Source organism: Aquarana catesbeiana, linkage group LG06 (assembly GCF_042186555.1).
Source record: "Aquarana catesbeiana isolate 2022-GZ linkage group LG06, ASM4218655v1, whole genome shotgun sequence".
Taxonomy (NCBI): domain Eukaryota; kingdom Metazoa; phylum Chordata; class Amphibia; order Anura; family Ranidae; genus Aquarana; species Aquarana catesbeiana.
The window spans coordinates 235,489,932-235,517,228 of NC_133329.1; the positions used below are offsets into that span (position 1 = coordinate 235,489,932).

The following is a 27,297-nucleotide window of genomic DNA, read 5'->3' on the forward strand; positions in this document are numbered from 1 at the left end:
TTGGCATACGGCGGGCAGGAAGCGGTTTTAATGGTGTTGGCACAAATTTTTTGTCTGTTTGCATGTTCTGCTGTGAACCGAACGGGGGGGGGATGTTCGGCCCATCCCTAGTTCTCATTGAGAACTTGTCAAGCAACTCTGAGGTCCAAAGTCGCCCAACTGTGAAACAAGTCATATATATTTTAATAGAAAGGAGCTCTCATTTATACTTGTATTTACATCAGCAGAACAAATGCAGGAAGTGATGTGTGCACATAGGCCAGAAGCAAATGTGTGGGGATGCAAAACAAATCAATGAACCCCACCCACACCAAATCTAACTACTACATCCACCCCAACATTGATTAAGCACAAGTACATATCATACCCTTATCCGAAAAATGAGCCGAACCTCCTCTTTGCTAAAGAGGGACCTCACCATGTCCACCTAGATGGAGATCTTGACCAGCACAGGGACTTCCGGGTGATTACAATGACTTATTTCTGAGTCAGAAGGCGAAACCACACTCTTGATCGCTGCTGCAAATATGTGATCGCAACCACTATTAGAATTTTATTATATTTTTATTTCTTTGCAGATATGCAAATTTGTATTTCTACTTATGATATTTAAAGGCGTTCGATAAGAAATGGTGTCCCTGGGTTAGCAGCGGGAGGAAATTGTTCAGCTGAAATCACACACTTTCATTCCCGCATGTCAGTCTTGACTGCAGGGGGAATTTCAGAGACATCTGTGCAGGTTTCTACACTGATATCAATACAAATTGCACCCCAAAGTTGCACCAATTAAAACAGTGCAATTGTTACCGCTTTGACATGTCAAATCGCACCAATGTGAACTAAAGCTGAAACATACAACACTGCCTATCCACCAGCTGAATGCATTACCTTCAATTCTCCACAGCTATTATATACAAAGATTCCACCTTTATCATTAACTTGCAGGTGTGCAGAAGCCTAGGTTTACATTGGAGCGATTTGTCATGCGATTTGAGAGATCAAATCGCATGACTATTGACACTGTTCCACATGATGCAACATTTTTTTGTGGCAGCTCACCAATTTGCTAAAGTAGTTCCTGCACTACTTTTGCTGATTTTAGGTGCGACTTCAATAGTCATCCACACGGATGTCTATCAAGTAGCACCTGAAATCACGCTGACCTTGCTACTTTGAAATTGTGCTACTTCAAGTGAAGTAGCGCGATTTCAAAGTAGCATCAATGTGAACCAGGGAAAAGAGATTCGTTTTTTTGGTGCACCACCACCCACAAAAACTAAAGAGAAAAAAGTAGAAGAAAAAAAAAAAAAAAACACAACAAAGCTCAATAATGTACTTTTATTTTACCAGCAGAAAAACAAACCAAAAAAAAATTTACATTTACTAGCTTCAAAAAAATTTGGACAGGGTATATGGTGCTACATTTAGCAATGGGATTTAAAGGGCCCTGTGCATAGGAGCTTACAATCTAAAATTTGACAAAACCTTAGAGTGGACACAGTTTTACTTTCAGTGTATAATGGGCAACACATCACATTTTTATCTGCAAGATTATAGAAACATACTCAACAGTCATTCTTACAAAGCATTCGAACATAATATTAAAAGACTTATTCAAAACGCCCACCACCAGCCCACAATCCACACATACATACATTGGTGACCATGTTCTCCTGGAAGCTGCATTTTGGTGTACACGATTAAACGAGATAAAAAAAAGAGTAGGTCAGCAGATGCTTCCAAACGATGTTTGCATGATCAGACAGGAACAATACACGCACAACATTGACAGCATGGCCACATAAACCCACTTTTGATTGAAAAAATGCACAAGAATTTCATCAAATCTCCCAATATCATTCCTTTTCCCCCACACATCACAGCAAAAAACCTGACCTTCTCAGGCCAAACAAACCCCCTTACTGCAGGCCTTTATATAAGAGAGGTTGTATTGTTAGCACACTGACACACCCAATAGAAGTACACCCCCCCCCAGTATCTTTCAATCTGTCTCTTCATGTATGTCTAAAGTGATTGCACCTGATGGGCAGGAACACATAATACTATTCGCAACTGTGTTAGCCCTTGGCTATGTGCATCAAATCTCCAACTACAGGACAAAGATCAAAGTCCATTTGCATCCACATAAACAAAGCAACAGTTTTCTAAGCATATGTACCCATGCAGTGTAAACACTAAAATTTGAAGTGTCCAAGTCCCTGGGCATGATTAGTGCTAATAAACATTAACATCAGTCCCTAGCTGCAATGAGCTTCCAATCTAAAGTCCAAAATTAACTTTCTTACATTAGAACCTATTTCGACAGGAGACAAATAATATGCCAGCATGTCTTTGGATTGTGGTGAGAAATCCACACAGGGAGAACATATAAACTTCAACATAAGCATTAGCATGTTGGGGAATTGAACCAACATCCCAAGTGCTGCTAGACAGAACTGGTACCCACTTAGCCACCAGCCTCACACATGTTCTCTGCAACTCTGTGGTGTGAACCAGCCCTAAGTCTATAGCCATGCTCAGTGTCACAAGCAATATACAATATATTGGCCTAAGTATTGGGACGCCTGCCTTTAAACGCACATGAACTGTAATGGCATCCCAGTATTAGTGTTGGGTTCAAAACTCATTTGGCCCACCCTTTGCAGCTATAACAGCTTCAACTCTTCTTGTCCACAAGGTTTAGGAGTGTGTCTATGGGAATGTTTGACCATTCTTCCAAGTGCATTTGTAAGGTCAGGCACTGATGTTGGACGAGAAGGCCTGACCTACAGTCTCCTCTCTAATTCATCCCCAAGGTGTTCTGTTGTGTTGAGGTCAGGACTCTGTGCAGGCCAGTCAAGTTCCTCCACCCCAAAATTACTCATCCATGTCTTTATGGACCTTGCTTTGTGCACTGGTCCAAATGATTTGGTGGAGGGGGGGATTATGACGTGGGGTTGTTTTTCAGGGGTTGGGCTTGGCCTCTTAGTTCCAGTTAAGGGAACTCTTAAAGGGGTTGTAAAGGTAAAAATTTTTTCACCTTAATGCATTCTATGCATTAAGGTGAAAAAACTACTGACAATACCGCCGCCCCCAGCCCCCCTGTTTTACTTACCTGACCCCTCGAAAGTCGGCTGCTCGTTCCCGACATCCATTCCGCTGCTCAGCCTGGCCACTGATTGGCTACAGTGGATGGATTGGAAGCAGCGCAGCCATTGGCTCGCGCTGCTGTCAATCACATCCAATGACGCGGCGCGCTGGGGGGCGGGGCCGAGTGATACAGCGAGCGGCTATAGCCGCCGGCTGTATCACGGGAGCGCGCCCGCAACAACTAACCACCATGCGAGGGAGCTCGCATTGAGGTGGTTAGTTCTTGCGGGGAGGAGCTGAAACAGCCGCCAAGGGACCCCAGAAAAGCAGGTTCGGGGCCACTCTGTGCAGAACGAGTGAAGTATAAAATGTTTATTTTAAAAAAATTAAAAAATTACCTTTACAACCCCTTTAAGGCATCAGCATACCAAGACATTTTGGACAATTTCATGCTCCCAACTTTGTGGGAACAGTTTGGGGAAAGCCCCTTCCTGTTCCAACATGACTGCACACCAGTGCACAAAGCAAGGTCCATAAAGACATGGATGAGCAAGTTTGGGGTGGAGAAACTTGACTGGCCTGCACAGAGTCCTGGCCTCAACCCGATAGAACACCCTTTGGCTGAATTAGAGTAGAGACTGCAAGCCAGGCCTTCTCATCCAACATCAGTGCCTGGCCTCACAAATGCACTTCTGGAAGAATGATCAAACATTCCCATAGGCACACTAAACCTTGTGGACAGCCTTCCCAGAAGCTGTTCTAGCTGCAAAGGGTGGGCCAAATCAAATTTTAACTCTACGGTCTAAGACTGGGCTGCCATTAAAGTTCATGTGTGTGTGTAAAGGCAGGCGTCCCAATACTTTTGGCTAAATAGTGTTTCTGGAAAAGACTTACAATGGTGGTAGAACCCTCCTACACATAAATACTACATTTAGACATAGTTATAGGACCTGGGGGATGAGACAACTTCTCTACATGAAGCAGCATGTTTGGGATTTGAACCCAGACCCTCAGAGATACTAAGCAGAATTTCAAACCTCTAAGTCACAGAGCTGCCACATGTGAGAACCTCCTACACATAAATACACATAAAAACACATAAATACTGCATTTCTATGGACATACAGGTGATAGAATTACATTACTCAAGAGTTATTCTTCTTGATTTATTCTGTGATATTTGGTGTTTTTTTGTGGGTGAGAGTAGAATATTACCCTCAAATTTTGGGGAATTACATTTTGCTTTCTGATGTTGGTACACATATCACATTTTTTGGGCTCAAATTATGAATATTTGGAAATAATAAAAAGCACAAAAAATTGTGATTCATTTTAAATTTTCATCAGCAATGGTATTGTTTGTGGATTGTAAAGACGCCTGTGTGAGTTTGGATAAAGATTGTTGTGAGATGAAGAGTAACAAGTGAGAGTGACAGAGAAAAATATATTTTACCAAAACATCAAAACATTCCACATTGTAGCATTCTTAAAATCAAAATATTTTAAGTAGAAGCAACAATGTTGCAAAGAAAAATTTATTTCACAGAAAGATACATTTCATCTCAACATTAAAAGGTTTTTTTTTGTGAAAGTTAGAATTGTTCCATTATAATCAATGGCTGAAACTTCATTTGGACTAAAATAGAGCAGATTTTAACTTCCAAAAAATGCTCTCTAATTAGCTCTCATTTTGGTATTTAGTATAGCGCCGGCTAAAAAAGACACTTGAGTTAAAATGAGAGTTATTTTCAGGCCTGAGCATGCTCAGTTGTGCTGGCACCTAGTTGTCCAAAACGGGGAATTTTTCACTTTTCTGACTTTTAAAGATATTTCAGTGTAGAAATCACTTTTTCACACAGTTTAAAAGCAGATTATCTTTAAAGAATATACCGCATATTTCAGTACCATTTAGGCAATTATATCATGCTCTAAACATTATTTCTCCAGGTTTTAGCAGAGTAAGGGTTTGGGCGCTATTTGGTTTCAGGGAACTATAGTAAATTCGATTTTGGAAGTATTTTCTCACCAGCGCTATAGTGAATACCGCTAGTAGCATTAATTCGTGCAAAATTGCCACGAATTAGCGATAATTAGCTGCAATTGGCGCAAATTAGCGCCATGGCGCTATAGTAAATGACCCCCATTGTATTTTTGAAATGTACCTGCCTCCTCACAAATAAACTGTCCTTTTTGAAGGAAAAAACACATAGGCGAGTATAATCGAAAAAAATTCCTTTATCAAGGGGTCCTAACCAAATAAAAAGGGAGGCAACGCTGGATAAACTGCAGAAATTGGCGAAGCCTTTGGCCCCCAGGGCACACATCAATTATTTTAATGCAAAATTGGTGGCCTGAGGAGTCCATATATAAAGGAGTACAATCTGGTCCAGAAGTCCAAGAGATCATGAACAGCAGCAGATGACATGTATGTCCCCATGCTGTGGTCATACAAGAGCCTGCATCTTTTGTCAGACCAAACTGAACCCAGGTCATCACTCTCTGGTCTTCCTTAGATGCTTCCTTCCAGGCTGTGGCTGTGGTGTTGGAGGTGTGGCAGGAGGAGGAGGAGTACCTGGAGGAGGAGGACCATGGTTGCGCTCACAAACGTGGCTTTGGCTTGTGAGTTGGCCCCTCAACCCCTTATTTAGGGCTTGGAAGATGATATACTCACATATTAGGCGTTGGCCCTCCTCCATTTCCAGCATTTTGCAGGCTGTTATGTATGCAAAGTCCTCTTGAACACAGTGGGGGGTTCTGAGGGCCACAGTAGCCTTCCAAAATAGGCTAATTGCTGCCTCTTTCATGTTACTCCTCTTCCTGCCACTTTTTGGTTGAAGGTGGAGGGTAGTAACCTGGGTATCGGGCAGGCTACTGGGCCCGGCCACCTCCTGGCTGAGACTTCCCTGTGTATGAAAAAGGGACATCGTTTTAGTTTTTGGTTCATCAATCACAATCTGAAATTAGGAATCCAAACTAACCTAGATTTAACATCATTCATTTGACCAACAGAAATATTTAGAAGAATGCTATACTTGGCTCAAGCTGGGCTCCTCCACATGTTGCTGCCTGGAAGGCCCAGGTTGGGCGTCATAAGCCTCAGCTGAGGGGGAAGGAAGCATGGAAGGAAGAGTGGAGAGTGCTGGCCTGGGTTCAGTCTGGCCTGCCAGAAAATGCAGTCTGTCATAGTACCACAGCCTGGGGACATAAATGGCATCTGCAGCTGCTTATCTCAGGGAATCTTGGACCTTCTTGCACTCCCTTAGATAAGTGCTCCTCATGCCACCAATTAGGGCCTTCAAATAGGGTATAACTGCAGTGGGGATCACCAGCTTCACAAATTCCACCAATTGATCCAGCGCTGCCTTACTCTTAGTTTGATTCTTATAATGTGGGTGGTTTACCTGCCACAGACAGGGCAGCTCCCTGAACATATCAATGAATATTGGCATAAAGTCATGATCATTGACTAGATCCATTTTCTCTGCAAGACACAACACAAGACAAACCCTAATGTCAGGCTAAACTCTCCTAATCTTGTCCCAATATAGGCCTCAATCTATAAGCAGTATAGGCCCAATTGTAAATGTTAGCTTCGTTATCACGATCAGCGCTTCCGATACTCCTTCCTCCGCTCACAGATCGTACATACGACGCACGCATGTTACGCTTTATATACACTGCGCATGCATGAAACTCCGCCCGCCCCTGACGTTCTTTCTAGTCTATTCCCCGCCCCTTTTCTTTCGGCGCAGTGGGGGAGAGCACATGGCGGAGAAAGAGCAGGTGTGTGATAATTACAGCAACGAGGAGGAGGAGAAAAGCCCGGAGCCAGAAACGTCACGATCCTGGAGGAGACGATTTAAGGCCTCAAATATGTCCTTTGTAGAGATGTTGGAGATGTTCGACATATTGAAGAGGGCCGACTATGACGGAAGGATGGACCTTACCCCAACTCCAATGTCAGAAAGGCCAAGATCATGGCAAAAGTTGTGAAGAGTCTGCACAGGAATTTTGGGGTACGTCGATCCAAGGATCAACTGAGGAAGCGGTGGTCGGACCTCAAATTAAGGGAGCACGATCAGTATAGAAGGATCAGGAGAGTGCTGCAAAAACGTAAGTAGTTGTCCTGTGTTCCTATTCTTTATTTTTATAATGTTCGTGCTGCTCCATGTGCTTTTCTTTACTGTTGTAGAATTTAAAATGGCAACTTTCATGTTCATGGACACATTATTCGTTCGCCTGAAACATTGTTCGTTTGACCAATAAAACACCATGTTTTGTCCAGATGCAGTTCAATACATTTTTTATGGCCTGCTTCTCTTAAAATAATTTTGTTGTCTAGATGGGTTAGTAACTAGAATAAAATGCAAACTAGATTCTGTGTAAGGAGAGGACACTCAGCAGCTGTTTACACATCTGGATGCTGAAGCACTAGTGTGGGACACAATTACAACTTTTTTATTAGGGGGCCCACACAGGTGCTCCAGTGTATACTATAGGGGTGACTCCATCTGTGAAGCTTGCACAAAACAGGTAAGTATTCAAGCTTGACAAAGGAAAAAAAAATATTTTTTCATCTTGCAACTCTGCCAAAAGAGACAATTGTACCCTACTTCCAAGCAATGTTTCATATTCCTATTTCTGCCATCAAATATCTGTGTGCTAAGTATACCTATTTTTTTTCACATAGGAGAGAAAAGACTCGGAGGACACCACTCATCAGAGGAGACAATGGACCCCCCACCTCATGAAGAAGGGGAAATTCCCTAAACTCAACCAGAGGAGGAGGAGGGAGACGTTGTGGAAATAGTCACCACAACAGGTGAGTGTCTGCGACCACAGGCTCAGGTAAGAGATGGATGCCTGCATATTTATAATACATGGGTTTTTTTTTATATTTTAGGTGATCGTGATGTTGTGGAAGAAGGTCATTTCACCAGTGAAAGTGCCCAGATCCTGATCGGGGAGATAATGGGGTGTAATAGGGACTTGGAAAACATCAAGCAAAACATCAGTGATGTTCAAAACAAAATGAAGAACATCATTGATGTTTCAGGGAGAATTTAAAACCCCTAGAAATCCCTAACTTATTTCTGCTTTGTGATTGTTTTTTTTTCTGACAATTTTGTGACATATTATAGAAAAGCCAAATTTTGAAGATGCACACAGTGTGTCAACATGTGCTATCTGCCATCACGGAAGATCAATGTATGCGTTTTGGGGGTGTAACTCCTTCCTCAATAATAAAGTAGCTGAGAGGAAGGGGTTGCACCCACAAAACACGTCCCTTGATCCCCCATGATGGCAGCTAGCACATGTTGACATTAGGCAATTTGTGTGCATCTTCAAAATTTGGCTTTTCCAGGGATGACTTCACCCCATCTGCTGAATGCAATATCAAACACAGTTTAACAATACACATGTCTGATATTGCCTTCACTTTCTATAAAAGTTGAACTTTGTAAGTTCCAGAGTTGTGTATTTCTATTTGGTTTTAAACATGCCTGTTTTACCTTAAAAGGCAATTTCTACTTTTAATGTAACCTAAAAAACTGTTATACAACAAACATGTTGGGTTGTTCTAAAAACTTTTATAAATGCACATGTGATTGTGCTTTGATTAAAAAGATTGAGAATCAACAGTGTGTGGCTTCTTCTTTCAATGCTCAAAAGCATTTTTTGTAGTAAAGTTGGTGTTTTCAGTGACAATGGGGGTTATTTACTAAAGGCAAATCCACTTTGCACTACAAGTGCAGTTTCAGTGCAGCCTGCACTTTGTAGTGCAAAGTGTATTTTCCTTTAGTAAATAACACCCACAGTGCTTTCTATTCTTACAATCACGCCATTTTCAGGACTCCCCAAATTTCAGTCATGGTCAGCTAAAAGAAAGCCAAGCAGTAAATCAAAGCAAATATTTGTTCAGTTTAAAATATATTTTTATTTAAAAAATGTCTCAGACATTGTCTTGCATATTGATGGCCCCCCTACCCGCAAAGTATTCCATGTATCCTAGACGGACCTCACGGACACTCTGGGGGGGCAAGCCAGGACGGCCAGCTTCAAGCGCCATCAGGGTTGGTTCATTAATATGAATTCCGACCTCAGGCCCAACTGAGCCTGCATAGTTCCAAGAATTTTCTCCTTAAAAAGTTGTGGAGAACACAGCAAGCCAGGATGATGTGATTGAGTTTATATTCCGCCATGTGTATCGGTGTAAGAAATAGGCGGAACTGGCTGGCCATTATTCCAAAGTGTTCTCCACCACTCTTCTGGCTCTGGCCAGCCGGTAATTAAAAACCCTCTGGTCCGGGGTGAGGGTCCTCATAGGGAATGGCTGCATAAGATGGTCCCCCAGCGCAAACGCTTCATCCGCAACGAAGATGAATGGGAGTCATTCCGCATTGTCTTCTGGAGGTGGCAAGCCCAAGCTGCCATTCTGGAGACACCTGTAAAACTCCGTGTGGGCGATGACTCCATCTGACATCCGGCCATTCTTCCCCACGTCCACATACAGGAACTCGTAAGTAGCCGACACCACCGCCAACATCAACATATACTATTGAACCCCTTGTAGTTGTATGACCCCGAGTTGGGGGGTGGGATGATGTGGACGTGTTTCCCATCAATTGCCCATACGCAGTTGGGAAAGTCCCACCACTGGGCAAAGTGGGATGCCACAGTCTGCCATTCCTGTGGGTTGGAAGGAAACTATGGAATCAAACAAGAAAAATAAATGAATAATTTTGTACATAAACATTGAAAGCAGATTAGACACAAACATTCTTGGCCAACATCAGTATAACATTTATTTTAGGGAGTATTTAAAGACAAAGGTATAAGGTCCACCTATCAGATTCCCCCCCACCCTCTCATGGGCCATTTTAAAAATTTTAGGGGGAGGGGGAGATGTTTTGGCCAGGTAACCCTCTCCACTTCATTGAGAGATGAATGCCTAAATAATGTGTATTACTTTGGCCAGCCCCTCCTTACTTACACTATTGGCAGCCCACTGGACACGTAAAAAGTGTCATAATACAAAGATATAAATACACACTGTACACATGTTAGCACTTTTTAAAATTCTGCTATTACCTATCAAGATAATAATAGGATACAAAAACTTTAAACAGTACCATTTGAAAGTATTCAGGCAGGCCCTTGCACTACATGCTTTGGTGAATTCATCCATAAATATGACCACAAAAGAGGTGGGTATATGTATGGGTTTGGCAAAGTCAGCAGATAGAGGATTGGTATCAGCTGAGTTAGCAGTTGGGGGGAGGGAGGGTTCCAAATGATTTTGGGACCCAAAAAAAAAACCTCCGGCACTCTGCCCGAATTTAAAGCACAAAATCACAATTTTACACATTTTAGGGGGTATTTAGGGTAAAGCACTACTATGGAGATGACAAATTACATTGTTAATTGAGAAGACGAGGTGGATATAGGCCCAGGAGAGCATGCGGGGGAGGTAAGTGAAGGCTTACTTATGTATGAAGGGCAAAAAAAAATTTTTTTTTAAATCCAGCATGCATGAGGACAAAGGGGACATTCACAGCATATTACAATCGTGGTAATTAGGGAATGAGGAAAGAAATACAATATATTACCAAAAAATTAAATACAATAAAATGTGATATAAAGGTTAAAAATCCTACCTTAATATAGTCCTTCTGCAGGACCTGGATGATGGCAGAACAGGTCTTTGGGATAATGATCCCCATAGCTTGAGGTCCTGCAGGCTTCTCCCCATCGCCAAGTACCGCAACATGGCGACGAGCCTCTGCTCCGGAGTGATGGCTTGCCTCATGCAGGTATCCTGCCTGCTGATATAAGGGGTCAGCAAAGCCAACAAACGGTGAAATATGGGGTCCGTCATCCTGAGAAAGTTCCTGAAATCGTCAGGATTATTCTCACGGATCTCAGGAAGCAAATGCATGTGACAGAATTGGTCACGCTGGAGCAACCAATTCTTGGTCCATGAACTCCTCCTCGCCCTGTTCATGGACTGGGCTTTTGTCAAAGTAAGGACCCCAACACCAAGCCTCTGCACAGCATGAACTCTATGATGAGTACTTATACGCAACATGGCTAGAAAACGGTCGGCTAGTCAGAATGAAGTAACAGAACGCACTGAGGAACAGCAAGGCCTGTGAAGAGCGACCTGAAAATCAGTAACGAACGGACAAGAACACAATGACAGGTCAATGGGAACTCGCTGCACGCACTGAAGACCAGATACTAACCCACAAGCACAAACTGAACAGCAGAAATACAATCTGAAAACCACGAGCCTGAAAAAGTGTGAATCTTCTCTCACTAAATTTTCACTAACACGAGATTAGCAAAAGGAGCCCAAAGGGTGCCGCGCTTGGTATTGAACTGCCCTTTCATAGTTTCGTCATACGTGGTGGACGTCACTGCGTTCTTGTCGTTCGGAAATTCCAACAACTTTGTGTGACCATGTGTATGCAAGACAAGTTTGAGCCAACATCCGTCGGAAAAAATCCATGGATTTTGTTGTCAGAATGTCCGATCAATGTCGGACCGTGTGTACAGGGCATTATTTTTCAGCAGAACAAGCTCTCCTTCAAAGGGTTTAGAGTGCTGAGACAAACCATTTACCACTGACAGGGGTGCTTACAATGGTAAGCTTTTATTTATTCATGTTTAACTTTTATCTGAAAAGAGAGAAAAAAAATGGTGGCTGTAACTGCAGTGTGAGCGGGAGTTTGGCTTCAATTTGTTACTGTATCTAAATCTGCTAGTACATCTAAAAGTTTTACCAGATTAACACTGCTGCCTCATGTGCTCCTTCATCCAGAGTGGGGCACTCTAATACAGGAGGTGTGTTATTCACCAGATCACCAAGTTAATACAGACGGGGAAAAAAAAAAATGCAGCCACCACATCTAAGGATTGGTAGGCTACAATATATTACGTTTTGGTTTTAATATCGCTTTAAGCAAATTGTTTGCGCTGATTCTTCTCCATATTGCATATGTCAGTGCTAAATAAATACTGGTTTATAATATTAGAAACTGTTATTAACTGTTTAATAATTGATTGCTTACAGGGTTGCAACTCTAACCACAGATACTTTGCCTCTCCTGTGTTTGACATTTATTACAGAAAACAGCTTAGTTGCTGCCGTAAGTAAAAAAAAAAGTATTTTTTGTTTACTGTAACAAATCGTGCCATTTCAGGATGAAAAACATGCATGACACTCTGGGGCATATTTTTTAGGCTGACCAAGCTAAATTGGCTAACCAATTATTGGTTTGACAAATATTTGCCTTTGACTACTAATTGCATCTTTCTTTAAAATTGTACACCATTTACAGCATCACTGCAGATTTACATTATTAATCTACAGGGCAAACACCAGCAAATGGCCAGCATTTGCAAGCCAATCTATGCAGGTGAATGCGCCTACATTGGCCTGCTTTTTTAAATATGCCCCTAAGTCTGCTTTCAATTGTCTTTAAAGCAAACCTGCGGGAACAAAACAACTACTTACCTAACAGTTGCAGGAGGTAGATGACAGTATAAACTGTCAGAATATACATTATTAGGCTGCTTTCACACTGGGGTGTCGACTGTTTTTAGCGGCGACTTACCGTAGTTTTTGCGGAGGTTTTCGTCTGCTAGCGGGGCACTTTTAACCCCCGCTAGTGGCCGAAAAAGGGTTAAAGCGATCCGCAAAGCGCCGCATTTCAATGGGCAGGAGCGGTGGAGGAGCAGTGTATTGCATCTTCTGGTCCGTTTCAGGTCCAAAATTCAGCCAAAAAATTTGGGCTGAAATCGGACCTGAAATGGTGAATGGAGACGCACTGGACTCCTGCTGTGAGCCGCTGCATTCTCCAGTGTGAACCCAGCCTCAATGCTTGGAACTTTCCAGAAGTGTATCCACTTTCTCATAGCGGGGATGAGGCCCAATTCCACAATGTAATGTATAGTGCCTGAACAACCAACAGACCCATGTATTGTCATGTGGGGGCAATGTGCATGTTTGTAGAATTGTAAAACATTCTTTGAGTTTGAGGAAATCTGCAACTGTTCTGGAAAGGTCCCAGGCAGTAATAGCAGTAGGAAACATAAAGGAAAAATTCTAAAACTTATACTGTCATCTCCTACCTGCAAGTGTTTAGTAGTTTTTAGGGCCGGTTCACACTGCTGTAATGCCAGACATTGCATGTGATTCGCATTGCACTGCATTGCACTGCATTGCTGTGCAGATCACATGCGATGTCTGTGCAATCTGAATTGAGCCATATAAACGGCAAGTTCTGAATTTGCATCGCATTCGGACCAAACTCGTGCAGGACCCTTTTTTTTGTCCACACCATAATCGGATTGCATGGGTGTTCACACCCATGCAAACCGATTCCTGTCTGAATTCACAGTTCCCACTGCGATCTGCGAACCGATCTGGAGGTGTTTTTAACTTTGTATTGACACTCCCATCAGTTTGCATATGGCCGTGTGAACCACCGGCAATTCAGATGCGATGTGGTAACCTGCACTGGATTCGCAGGGTTTCCGCTCCAGTGTGAACCAAGCCTAAATGATCCCACAGGTTTTCTTTAAAGTGTATTTATACCCAAAACTTCTTTTTTTTTTTTTTTTTTTTTTGGTATAGAGTGGATTAGTACTTCTGTCAGGTTTTACTGCAGTCAGAGCCTCTGTTGGGGAGATTCCTTCACTTCCTGTCTTGTAAAAAAAAAAAAAAAAAATTGTTATCCCCAGAACAGAAAGTGAAGGAAAATCTCTAAGGCCACTTTCACACTGGGGCGGCGTCGGTGGTAAAGCGCCGCTATTGTAAGTGGCGCTTTACCGTCGGTATTCGGTCACTAGAGGGGCGGTTTTACCCCAGCTAGCGGCCGAGAAAGGGTTAAAAACCACCACAAAGTGCCTCTGCAGAGGCGCTTTGCTGGCGGTATAGCCGCGCTGTCCCATTGATTTCAATGGGCAGGAGCGGTGTATACTCCGCTCCTTCACCGCTCCGAAGATGCTGCTAGCCGGACTTTTTTCCCGTCCTGCTAGCGCACCGCTCCACTGTGAAAGCCCTCGGGGCTTTCACACTGGAGACAAAGCAGCGGCTATTTCGGGTCGGTTTGCAGGCGCTATTATTAGCACAATAGCGCCTGCAAACCGCCCCAGTGTGAAAGGGCCCTAACAGAGCCCTAGATAGCAGTAAAACCTGATAGGGGTTCCAACCTTTCCCAGTTCCCCAGTCTATTCAAAACTTTAAAAAAAAAAAAAAGTTTTATGTATAGATACATTTTAAGAATTGCCACAAACACAAAATGAAGCATCTGCTGTGAACTTGGGACACCCTCTGTTGCAGACACTTTGTGTCCTTTTAAACACAAAATTGTTCCTTCAAAAAAGCCTACGCATGCAGTATTTTTTTTGCTGTGCATTTTTTTTTTTTTTTATTCACTTTATCGCACAGGTCTGCCTAAATTACCACATGCACGTTATATTCACCTTTTGTGCATTATTTTGTATGTAAAAGTCATTTCATAAACATTATTGTGCAGGTTTTTTCTAAAACTATGACCACCTTCTGGCAGAAATTAACACTTAGTTTCTGTGAGGCCTCCACTGAGGAAGGACAGTGAAGGAACCATTTGAGGTAATAATAAAATAACAGTTAATGAGATAAAATGCCAGTTTTGGGGAAATTGAGACTTTAGTTAAATGCTAGTTTCATGTAGGAAAGTGATGGTTCCATGCCAATGCAGTATTTCCTATTATGATTTTAACATTTTTAAGTGGAAATTTCATGTAAAATGACTAATACCACATGAATTGATGTTTTTGATCATAGGTATGGTGACAAGCTAAAAATATTTTAAAATTCACACAACAGAGGGAGCTAAGATAAAAAGGAAGGCGCCTCTAAGCGCAGAACAACAAGACTGTATTAGCCAAAAGGGTTAAAAACACTTACTAGAACAGTGGTTCTCAACCTGGGGGTCGGGACCCCCTCGGGGGTCAAATGATGATTTGCCAGGGGTCACCAAATCCTTGTCTGTTTCTGAAGCCCGCACCGCTTTCCCAGCCTTTTTGTGGCCGCCGAGCAGAGCTGTCCCTGGAGCCCGCAGCCGCCCACTCAGCCTCTTCGCAGCTGCCCATTCAGTTCACGGCATGACTGGGGGGCAGAGACTAGAGGTCAGCTGACTGGTGAGGAATGTGAAGTGGGAGGGGCTAGAGGAGACCCTATCTCCTGATTTCAGCATAGGTGTCACTGCTACGAGACACCACAAAGTCAGAGACACAGTGAGTAAAACTACCTGTGATTATAGTTGCCATTAAAAGTCCCCACTACAGTTCTCAGATCAGCAGATGACCTTGATTAAGAGCATGAGCACCTAAGTTGGCTTATCAGAACTCCCCGCCAACATTGTTCAGGAGCAGTAGAAAAAAAATGCCCAACTGCTCCTAAACGTCAGTTTACCAACAGCAGTGTAAATGAGGCCTGAGTCTTTTTACCATAACCTTCTAGCAAGTGTTTTTAACCCTTTTGGCTAATAGTCTTGTTGCTCTGCACTTAGAGGCGCCTTCCTTTTTAACTTGTTTCTTCAAAGTCCTTGCTTCCCTCTTGGAGTGCTGCCTCAGTGTTCTGATTAGACGTCCATTAGCCAGATTCATACCTCTTAGATTCATAGCTTTTCAGAGGAAACTTTTTAATGAATAGCAAATGTAATTACCACTTTTGCTCCAGGCACTATAAAAATATTTTAATGTTGTGGCCAAACCTTTTAATAAATAATTTTAGGGCATCTATTATTTTATGCATGAGTACTGGCACATGAATTAATTTCAACGACCTAAGAGAAAATAAATATAGGATAGCACAGAGTGCAAGTTCTAAAGGCTCAAGGTTTTTTACTGTCATGCATTCTATGCATGACAGTAAAAAAAAAACTTCTGTGTGCAGCAGCCTGAGCCCCATCTCGATCCAGCAATGTGTGCAGAAGCAGCAGCTCTCCCAGGTCTCTTCCTCCTCATTGGCTGAGACATTAGTGGGAGCCTGTCAGTCAAAGCAAGTGAGCCAATGAGGAGAAAGTGGGGACAGGGTCAAGCTGTGCTCCATGTGTGAATGGACACACAGAGCAGCGGCTCAAAAGCTGCTTGCAATGGGGGCAGTTGGCAGGAGGAAGGGGCCAGGAGCACTGGTTGGGGATTCGAGAAGAGGAGGATTGGGGCTGCTCTGTGCAAAACCACTGCACAGAACAGGTAAGTATGACATGTTTGTTATTTTTTTTTAAATCTGCCTTCAATATGACTTTAAACTAACTCCAAAACAGTACAAAGGTTGCCACCTGTGTAAATAGTCATTGGTGTATCTTTTGTGAACACCATTCCTAAATTTCTAACCCTGATGAGAAGTATTGTAGTCACACTGATCTTGTCACTTTTAAGCAATGTTAGAAGGATTTACAACCAATTTCATTTTTTGGCCTTGTATTATAAGGATAACTCCTAACTCTGCATTCTTAAGCCCCATACACACGATAGGACTTTGTACAAACTTTCCCTTGGATTTTTGTACAAAGGGCGTTTCCCAAAAGTTTGTCTTGCATACAGACTACAGGACTTTTCCAGCCAACTTTCACCAAATCACGTGGTTTTTCAGCTCTTTACCACCACCCTTTGGTCAACTTCTTTATTGTTGTCTGATATTGTGTCAATCTCGCCACTTTTATTGGCGAGATTGACATCTTGCGAGCCGGGTTCACACTGGTGCGGGGATCCGACTTGGATCCCCGCCAATACCAAGCACTGTGTTTGGTTTGAATCTTGAGGGGGAACTCCACACCAAATTTTAAATAAAAAACCGGCATGGGTTCCCCTCCAGGGGCATACCAGGCCCTTAGATCTGGTATGGATTTTAAGGGGAACCGCCTACACTGAAAAAACGGCGTGGGGGTCCCCCCAAATCCATACCAGACCCTTATCCGAGCACGCAGCCTGGCCGGTCAGGAAAGGGGGTGGGGACGATCGAGCGCCCCCCCTCCTGAGCCTTACCAGGCCGAATGCCCTCAACATGGGGGGGTGGGTGCTTTGGGGGAGGGGGGCGCCCTACGGGCCCCCCCACCCCAAAGCACCTTGTCCCCATGTTGATGAGGACAAGGGCCTCTTCCCGACAACCCTGGCCGTTGGTTGTCGGGGTCTGCGGGCGGGGGGGTTTATCGGAATCCGGAAGCCCCCTTTAATAAGGGGGCCCCCAGATCCCGGCCCCCCACCCTATGTGAATGAGTATGGGGTACATCGTACCCCTACCCATTCACCTAGGGAAAAAAAGTGTCAATAAAAAAGACAGTACACAGGTAATTTATTAGGCAGCTCTGGGGTCTTCTTCCGACCTCGGGGGTCCTTTCCTACTTCGGGGGTCTTCTTCCGACTTCGGGGGTCTCTCCGGCGTCCGCATCTTCTTCCGGCTCCACCGCTGTCTTCTGCAGCTCTTTTGCCAGCGGTGGCCCGGACTTCTGGATCATCTTCTTCCCTCTTCTCTTCCAGAGATGTTGACACGACGCTCTCTCCAGCCGGAATGGTCTCTGAGCGCTCCGCGATGGACTTATATAGGCGGTGACCCCGCCCCCTATGACATCACAGTCCCGGGGCATGCTGGGACTGTGAGGTCATAAGGGGGCGTGGTCATAAGATGACATGACCACGCCCCCTTATGACCTCACAGTCCCAGCATGCCCCGGGACTGTGATGTCATCGGGGGCGGGGTCACCGCCTATATAAATCCATTGCGTAGCGCACAGAGAGCATTCCGGCTGGAGAGAGCGTCGTGTCAACATCTCTGGAAGAGAAGAGGGAAGAAGACGATCCAGAAGTTCGGGCCACCGCTGGCAAAAGAGCGGCAGAAGATAGCGGTGGAGCCGGCAGAAGATGCGGACACCGGGAGAAGACGCCGGAGAGACCCCCGAAGTCGGAAGAAGACCCCGGAGCTGCCTAATAAATTACTTAAAAAACACAGTAAACAGGTTTTTAATTGACACTTTTTTCCCTAGGTGAATGGGTAGGGGTACGATGTACCCCATACTCATTCACATAGGGTCGGGATCTGGGGGCCCCCTTATCAAAGGGGGCTCCCGAATTCCGATAATCGCCCCGCCCGCAGACCCGACAACCAACGGCCAGGGTCAACATGGGGACAAGGTGCTTTGGGGTGGGGAGCCCGCAGGGCGCCCCCCTCCCCCAAAGCACTCACCCCCCATGTTGAGGGCATGTGGCCTGGTACGGCTCGGGGGGGGGCGCTCGCTCGTCCCCACCCCCTTTCCTGACCGGCCAGGCTGCGTGCTCAGATAAGGGTCTGGTATGGACTTTGGGGGGAACCCCACGCCATTTTTTTGGCGTAGGGGGTTCCCCTAAAATCCATACCAGACCGAAGGGCTTGGTATTCCCCCAGAGGGGAATTCCCTCTTGCGCCCGCCGCAGTAGGAAAATGTGTTTTTCCTATTGCAGCTAGCATGAGATGTACAGTACCCTGCCGCCGAGAACCAGCGCGATCCGATCGCGCTGGAAACATTCTCGCGGCTGCGTACTGTAGTTTGTACAAAAGTCCGATGGCTTTGTGTACACGCGATCGGACTTTGCTCCATCGGACTTTTGTTGCCGGAAAGTTTGTCTGTTCGCACAGCCAACAAAAGTCCGATGGAAACTGAAAAAGTTTGTCCGATGGAGCGTACACACGGTTGGATGTTGCTCCAAAACAGCTAATTTGCATGTTTGTTGTCAAAAAGTCTGATCGTGTGTACGGCCCTTTAAAATCCATCTTTGGCCAGCCTTAGTTTAATTTTCGTATTCAGCCAGAAGGCTGAATGCAAAAAAACAAACCAAATGGATTCCTCCATCTATACATTCGAGGTGGATGAAGGAATACTCCCTGCTGAGACATTGTATTCTGACATAGGGGACCTCCCTGTCAGAATACACTGATCAGCTGATCAGCTTTCCAATAAGTCTTCTGTCAAGCAGGAGCAGCCACATATGGATTGAAATCCAGCCAGACCCTGCTGCACCGGCTGAATTTCGATCCATCCATGGCCAGCTTATGGCTCATAGAGCAGTTTACAAACTCCTGCAATGAGAAGGCCATGCATGCAGAATCTTTTCAATGCTTTCTCGTGCAGCTGTATGCAGAATGGCAGTGGGTAACAAGTGCTAGAATGCAGAGCATTCAAGAAACAGACAAATATACCTTAGCTCTCCCCATTGGGCTGGGCAATCTTCTGTCTGCGTGTGCCTACATAGTTCTAGCTGTGACATCATCTAGCCAGTAGAGGAGAAGTGGGGAGACACAGCGAGTATAAAAAGGTAGGTAATCACTTAACACCAGTGCTGGAAAAACACTCAGAATCCCAATTGGGATACTATTCCCCTCACTGACACCAGTGGAGCGGCGTTACTCCTCCCAATTGCTGCCATTGCATTTTTACCTCCACTGACCCCCAACACAAGGGCATCTTTTACTTCCGCTAATGCCAGGGCATCCTTACTACCAAAGATGCTGGGTTGTTTTTTACACTTACTGTCCACCAATGTTGGGACATATTAAACTTCCACTGGCAACAGTCCAACCACCTACAGCCCAATGGATACCGCACTGGACCTTAAAAAGTTGGAGTACCCCCTGCTCTAGCTGTTCCCATGACTGTTTGTCTATAGGGATGATTTGCTAAAGTTGGATGAACCAGGCTTTGTCAAACATGAATATGTTCTATCACATTTCAAGAAACTCATTTTTTTAAAAATAAACTATACTTATTGGATGTGTGATGTTAAAGTTTCACTTTAATAAAAATTATTCATTCAGGACTGCTATGATTTTTTTGGTTTGAAAAGCAGGTGAGTGAGCCTTCAGCAAACATGACCCATCCAATGGGCCGTACACACGATAGGATTTTCCGATAACAAATGTTGGATGTGAGCTTGTTGCCGGACAGTCCGACCGTGTGTAGGCTCCATAGAACATTTGTTGTTGGAATTTCCGCCAACAAATGTTTGAGAGCAGGTTCTCAAATTTTCCGACAACAAGACTTGTTGGAAATTCCGAGCGTGTGTACACAATTCCGACGCACACAAGTCCACGCATGCTCGGAATCAAGCAGAAGAGCCGCACTGGCTATTGAACTTCATTTTTCTCGGCTCGTCGCACATGTTGTACATCACCGCGTTCTTGACATTCGGAATTTCTAACAACATTTGTGTGACCGTGTGTATGCAAGACAAGTTTGAGCCAACATCTTTCGGAAAAAAATCCACGGTTTTGTTGTCGGAAAATCCTATCGTTTGTACATAGCATTAGAATTCACAAGTACTGCACTTCTATGAGCTGAAAACTTACTGGAAAAAGTAAATGTGAATAGTGTACACACTTCAATTATACAACATAAGAAACCTTTGAAATAACAGCATCGTTTCTCTTTAAAAAAAAAACTGTACCCACTTTACTATCCAACAACTAAAATCATAAACTAAGACCCTTAAATTCTTCTATATTTTATATTATGCTTTTTAATATGAACCTAATATTACAAACACAATTTTAGATTTAGATTTTCTTTAAGTTCTTATTTCTATCTCCTGCCAGGGTCATGACTGCTATCCTATGCTGTTTACATATGATAAAGACCAGGGGAGTCTGAGCTTTGGAGGAAAGCTGGACATCCCTAAGCAGAGCGCACAGAAAGGAATGACCGCACGAGAGAGATTTCAGAACCTGGACAAAAAAGCCAGCTCTGATACCAACAATGGAACACTGGATTCTCTGCATAAAAATAGCATTAGGTAAGGAGATATGTAGACAAGAATATGATAACCCCTCTATTACTGTTTGTTTCGCTATAACATCTATGAATAATTATGATACCCTGTTGTCAGTGTTGCTGGTTGCCAGAAGATATACAGTATATCACAAAAGTATGTACACCACCCCTCACATTTTTGTAAATATTTTATTATATCTTTTCATGTGACAACACTTAATAAATGACACTTTACTACAATGTAAAGTAGTGAGTGTACAGCTTGTATACCAGTGTAAGTTTGCTCTCCCCTCAAAATAACTCAACACACAGCCATTAATAAGGGTAAGACGCACATGTAAAGGAGCCTCCCAATTCAGCTATTAAGCCGGGTGGTACGCACGCTGTTTTTCCTTACAGCGAATACAGCTCATCATAGAGCAGGCTGATTAGGCACCCTTGGTGTAGAGCTGCATTTAACTTGATGCTTATTTACTACTGCCAGCATGTGAGTGCAATACATCATTGTTTTAACTTTGTCTATTATTAAAGAATATTACACGATCATCTGCCTCTTTATGGCTCTTTATGGCATTGGTGGAGACATTCTTATAGATCCTGAACTACTAAAGGAGAAAGGGAGTTTGAGTGGAGCAAGTCTGATTTACCAATTGATGGGATTACTTCATCTTGTTTATCTATGCCTGATGGTCAGTTTGTGGCTGACTACTTCTGATCCTAATCTGCTAAAGGAGATAAAGAGCTTGGTTGGAGCAAGTCTGATATATGAATTGATGGGAGCAATCTTCTCTATATCTGTGCTTGATGGTCACTTTGCGGCTGATGACTTCTTTTGAGCGCAATTGATTTTCTCACTTTGGGTGGAGCACAGTTTCTTTTGGAGCACAATTTTTAGACACAACGGTGTTGGAATAAGATTGAAATGTCTTGGATTTATTACACATTACTTTTATCTATTTATGATTAGTTCAAAGGATAGACTTTTGTTATTATTAATTTTGCCTTTTTAGGTTGGACTACATAAAATAATAATTTTTCCCATTTGATTTAATATTTTTACACTTTCTGATGATCACAGTTATTGGTTGTATTATTTTATGTGTTGAAGTATTATTTTATTATTCACGTCATATCATTTCAAGTAGCTGTCTCTTTTTTTCACCTTCACACAGCCATTAATGTCTAAACTGCTGGCAACAAAAGTGATTAAACCCCTAAGTAAAAATGTCCAAATTCGGCCCAAAGTGTCAATATTTTATGTGGCCACCATTATTTTCCAGCACTGCCTTAACCCTCTTGGGTATGGAGTTCACCAGAGCTTCACAGGTTGCTACTGGAGTCCTTTTCCACTCCTCCATGACGACATCACGGAGCTGGTGGATGTTAGAGACCTTGTGCTTCTCCACCTTCCGTTTGAGGATGCCCCACAGATGCTCAATAGGGTTTAGGTCTGGAGACATGTTTGGCCAGTCCATCACCTTTACCCTCAGCTTCTTTAGCAAGGCAGTGGTCGTCTTGGAGGTGTGTTTGGGGTTGCTATCATGTTGGAATGCTGCCCTGTGGCCCAGTCTTTGAAGGGAGGAGGTTCAGTATCTGCTTCAGTATGTCACAGTACATGTTGGCATTCATGGTTCCCTCAATGAACTGTAGCTCCCCAGTGCCGGCAGCACTCATGCAGCCCCAGATCATGACACTCCCACCACCATGCTTGAGTGTAGGCAAGGCACACTTGTCTTTGTACTACTCACCTGGTTGTCACCACACACGCTTGACACCATCTGAACCAGATAAGTTTATCTTGGTCTCATCAGACCAAAGGACATGGTTCCAGTAATCCATATCCTTAGTCTGCTTGTCTTCAGCAAACTGTTTGCAGGCTTTCTTGTCCATCATCTTTAGAAGAGGCTTTCTTCTGGGACGACAGCTATGCAGACCAATTTGATGAAGTGTGCGGCATATGGTCTGAGCACTGATAGGCTGACCCCCCACCACCCCTTCAACCTCTGCAGCAATGCTGGCAGCACCCATAAGTCTATTTCCCAAAGATAACCTCTGGATATGACGCTGAGCACATGCACTCAACTTCTTTGGTCGACCATGGTGAGGCCTGTTCTGAGTGGAACCTGTCCTGTTAAACCGCTGTATGTACTGTGGTCTGATGAGACCAAGATAAACTTATTTGGTTCAGATGGTGTCAGGCGTGTGTGGCGGCAACCAGGTAAGGAGTACAAAGACAAGTGTGTCTTGCCTACAGTCAAGCATGGTGGTGGGAGTGTCATGGTCTGGGACTGCATGAGTGCTGCCGGAACTGGGGAGTTACAGTTCATTGAGGAAACAATGAATGCCAACATGTACTGTGACATACTGAAGCAGATCATGATCCTCTCCTTTCAGAGACTGGGCTGCAGGGCAGTATTCCAACATGATAACGACCCCAAACACACCTCCAAGATGACCACTGCCTTGCTAAAGAAGCTGAGGGTAAAGGTGATGAACTGGCCAAGCATTTCTCCAGACCTAAACCCTATTGAGCATCTGTGGGGCATCCTAAAAACGTAAGGGGGAGGAGCACAAGGTCTCTAACATCCACCAGCTCCATGATGTCGTCATGGAGGAGTGGAAGAGGACTCCAGTGGCAACTTGTGAAGCTCTGGTGAACTCCATGTCCAAGAGGGTTAAGGCAGTGCTGGAAAATAATGGTGGCCACAGAAAATATTGACACTTTGGGCCCAATTTGGACATTTTCACTTAGGGGTGTGCTCACTTTTGTTGCCAGCGGTTTAGACATTAATGGTTGTGTATTGTTATTTTGTGGGGACAGCAAATTTACACAGTTGTACAAGCTGTACACTCAGTAGTTTACATTGTAGCAAAGTGTCATTTCTTCAGTATCAAATGAAAAGATATAATAAAATATTTACAAAAATGTGAGGGGGTGTACTCACTTTTGTGAGATACTGTATATACTAGAAATCCCTGAGAGTTTTCAAGCTTGTAATGATGCATATGTCAGTTAAATATTAGGAAATCTTACATATTTACATAGTAGGTGAGGTTGAAAAAAGACACAAGTCCATCAAGTCCAACCTATGTATGTGATTCAGTATTACATTGTATATCCCTGTATGTTGTGGTCGTTCAGGGGCTTATCTAATAGTTTTTTGAAACTATCGATGCCCCCTGCTAAGACCACCACCTGTGGAAGGGAATTCCACATCCTTGCCGCTCTTACAGTAAAGAACCCTCTATGTAGTTTATGGGTAAACCTCTTTTCTTCTAATTTTAATGAGTGGCCACGTGTCTTGTTAAACTCCCTTCCGCGAAAAAGTTTCATCCCTATTGTGGGATCACCAGTACAGTATTTGTAAATTGAAATCATATCCCCTCTCAAGCGTCTCTTCTCCAGAGAGAACAAGTTCAGTGCTCGCAACCTTTCTTCATAACTAATATCCTCCAGATCCTTTATTAGCTTTGCTGCCCTTCTTTGTACTCGCTCTATTTCCAGTACATCCTTCCTGAGGACCGGTGCCCAGAATTGGACAGCATACTCTAGGTGCAGCCAGACCAGAGTATTGTAGAGTGGGAGAATTATCGCTTTATGCCTGGAGTTAATCCCTTTTTTAATGCACGCCAATATTCTGTTTGCTTTGCTAGCAGCAGCTTGGCATTGCATGCCATTGCTGAGCCTATCATCTACTAGGACCCCCAGGTCCTTTTCCATCCTAGATTCCCCCAGAGGTTCTCCCCCCAGTGTATAGATTGCCTTCATATTTTTGCCACCCAAATGTATTATTTTACATTTTTCTACATTAAATCTCATTTGCCATGTAGTTGCCCACCCCATTCATTTGTTCAGATCTTCTTGCAAGGTTTCCACATCCTGCGGAGAAGTTATTATCCTGCTTAGCTAAGTATTGTCCGCAAATACAGAGATAACTGTTTACCCCATCCTCCAGGTCGTTTATGAATAAATTAAATAGGATTCGTCCCAGCACAGAACCCTGTGGGACCCCACTACCCACTCCTGACCATTCCGAGTATTCCCCATTTACAATAAATAGTGGTATACAATAATCAGCAGACAAGACCATAATATCATGTTGAGCTAAAACAAATATACATGTGGCCAACTTCACAAACAAAGTCCTTTGAGAGAGGTGGGTAGTTGAAAAAGTAGTTCAGAAAGTGTTCATAGGTGATCATAGTATAGAAACTCAGTGTGCACCTTCCACCGGTCAATCCAATTCCACCATGTGAGAACACGTTCCCCTCAGGGGGTTAAACTCACCAGAGCTTAATAGTAATAAGCCTCCAAGGCTCAGAAATAACCCTGCTCCATGCAGTAGAAACTTCTGTTTCTACTGCATGGAGCAGGGTTATTTCTGAGCCTTGATCATCTGAGATTCCTCCAGAGCGGTGCTGGCAGTGGCTTGTGGCTTGGATGTTTTTTTCCTTGGAGGCTTATTACTATTAAGCTCTGGTGAGTTTAACCCCCTGAGGGGAACGTGTTCTCACATGGTGGAATTGGATTGACCGGTGGAAGGTGCACACTGAGTTTCTATACTATGATCACCTATGAACACTTTCTGAACTACTTTTTCAACTACCCACCTCTCTCAAAGGACTTTGTTTGTGAAGTTGGCCACATGTATATTTGTTTTAGCTCAACATTAGCGCTGTTTTTAGAGTGATATTATGGTCTTGTCTGCTGATTATTGTATACCACTATTTATTATGATTTATCCATATTTTTAAACGGCTGCTTTTATACTATTATTTTTAGTTTGCACCTCTTTGTACCTATTGTGACAGCAAATTGGTGTTATTCGTATTTTATCTTCATTATATTCCTGCTTCAGAACGACTTCTGTCCCTGGCGCTGAGTGGTGTACTTTTGGGCCCGTAAGAACACCTTTTTACATTCCCCATTTATCACCACCCTCTGAACTCGCCATTGTAGCCAGTTTTCTAACCATGTACTCACCCTATGGTCCATGCTAATGGACCTTATTTTGTACACATAGGCGTGCGCACTGGATGTGCCGGGTGTGCCTAGGCACACCCTAATGTGTGTCCCGAGATCTGCTGTAAAATGCTGCAAGAGACTGTATAGCCCACTGCCTGTGAGACAGTTTCACATGTAAGCAAGGCATGTAAGAGCCGCTCAGTGCTTGAAACTGTAATGTAATGTCACTGCTTGCATAGACCAGCTGTTAAAACTCAGCGCTGATGTCGGGGGTGGGTGGGTGGGATCGAACAGCTAGCCTATCAAACACAAGCCAAGATATGGGCTGGGCGGGTTGCTCCATGTATGTGGCTCCGCCCCCTTTATATCAGCTATCAAACACCAGCCAATGATTGGGCTGCTTAAGAAAGGGGGTGGGGCCAAATACATGGAGTGGCCCAGCCAGCCCCTATCCCATTGGCTTGTGTTTGATAGGCTAGCTGTTTCGTCCTGCCCACCCCCGACATCAGCAGTGAGTTTTGACAGCTGGTCTCTGAAAGCAGTGACATTACATTACAGTTTCATGCACTGGGCGGCTCCTACATGCCTCGCTGACTGCTCAATGTGAAACTCCCCCTCTCCTAGATCAGTGCCAATCGGTGCCGCCTATCAATGCCCATCAATGCTACCTGTCAGTGCCAACCAATGCCACCTATCAGTGACAATCAGTGCCACCTGTCCATGCCAATCAGCGCCACATGTCAGTGCCAACCAATGCCACCTATCAGTGCCCATCAGTGCTGTCTATCAGTGTCACCTATCAGTGCCCACCAGTGCTGCCTATCAGTGCCAATTAGTGCTTCCAATCTGTGCCACCTATTAGTCCCCATCAGCGCTGCTTATCAGTGCTGCCTTTCAGTGACCATCAGTGCTGCCTTTCAGTGACCATCAGTGCTGCCAATCACTGTTGCCTATCAGTGCCCATCAGTGCTGCCAATGAGTGCCCATCAGTCCTGCCTTTCAGTGCCACCTATCATTGCCAACCAATGCCATCAATCAGTGCCCATCAGTACTGCCTATCAGTGCCACCTATCAGTGCCCATCTGTGCTGCCAATCAATGCCACCTATCAGTGCCAAACAGTGCTCCCAATCACTGCCAATCAGTGCTGGTTATCAGTGCTCCCAATCAGTGCCACCTATCAGTGCCAATCAGTGTCCATCAGTGCTACCTATCAGTGCTGCGAATCAGTGTTGCCTATCAGTGCCCATCAGTGCTGCCTACCAGTGCCAATCAGTGCTTGCAATCACTGCCAATCAGTGCTTTCAATCAGTGCCCATCAGTGCAGCCTATCAATGCCCATCTGTGTTGCCAATCAGTGTTGCCTATCAGTGCCATCTATCAGTGCCCAGCAGTGCTACCAATCAGTGTTGCCTATCAGTGTTGCCTATCAGTGACAATCAGTTCCTAT

At 44.0% G+C, this 27,297-nt stretch overlaps 1 protein-coding gene across 1 annotated transcript in view; it reads left to right on the forward strand.

Annotated features, from left to right (window-relative positions):
- The window catches only part of ARPC1B (actin related protein 2/3 complex subunit 1B), a 138,657-nt gene that overhangs the window by 93,809 nt on the left and 17,551 nt on the right, over window positions 1–27,297 (forward strand). The window contains exons 7-8 of the mRNA XM_073633078.1: window positions 12,167–12,242; window positions 20,708–20,904. Of these exons, the coding sequence (XP_073489179.1) occupies window positions 12,167–12,242; window positions 20,708–20,904 (273 nt within the window). The remainder of the gene's footprint in view (window positions 1–12,166; window positions 12,243–20,707; window positions 20,905–27,297) is intronic.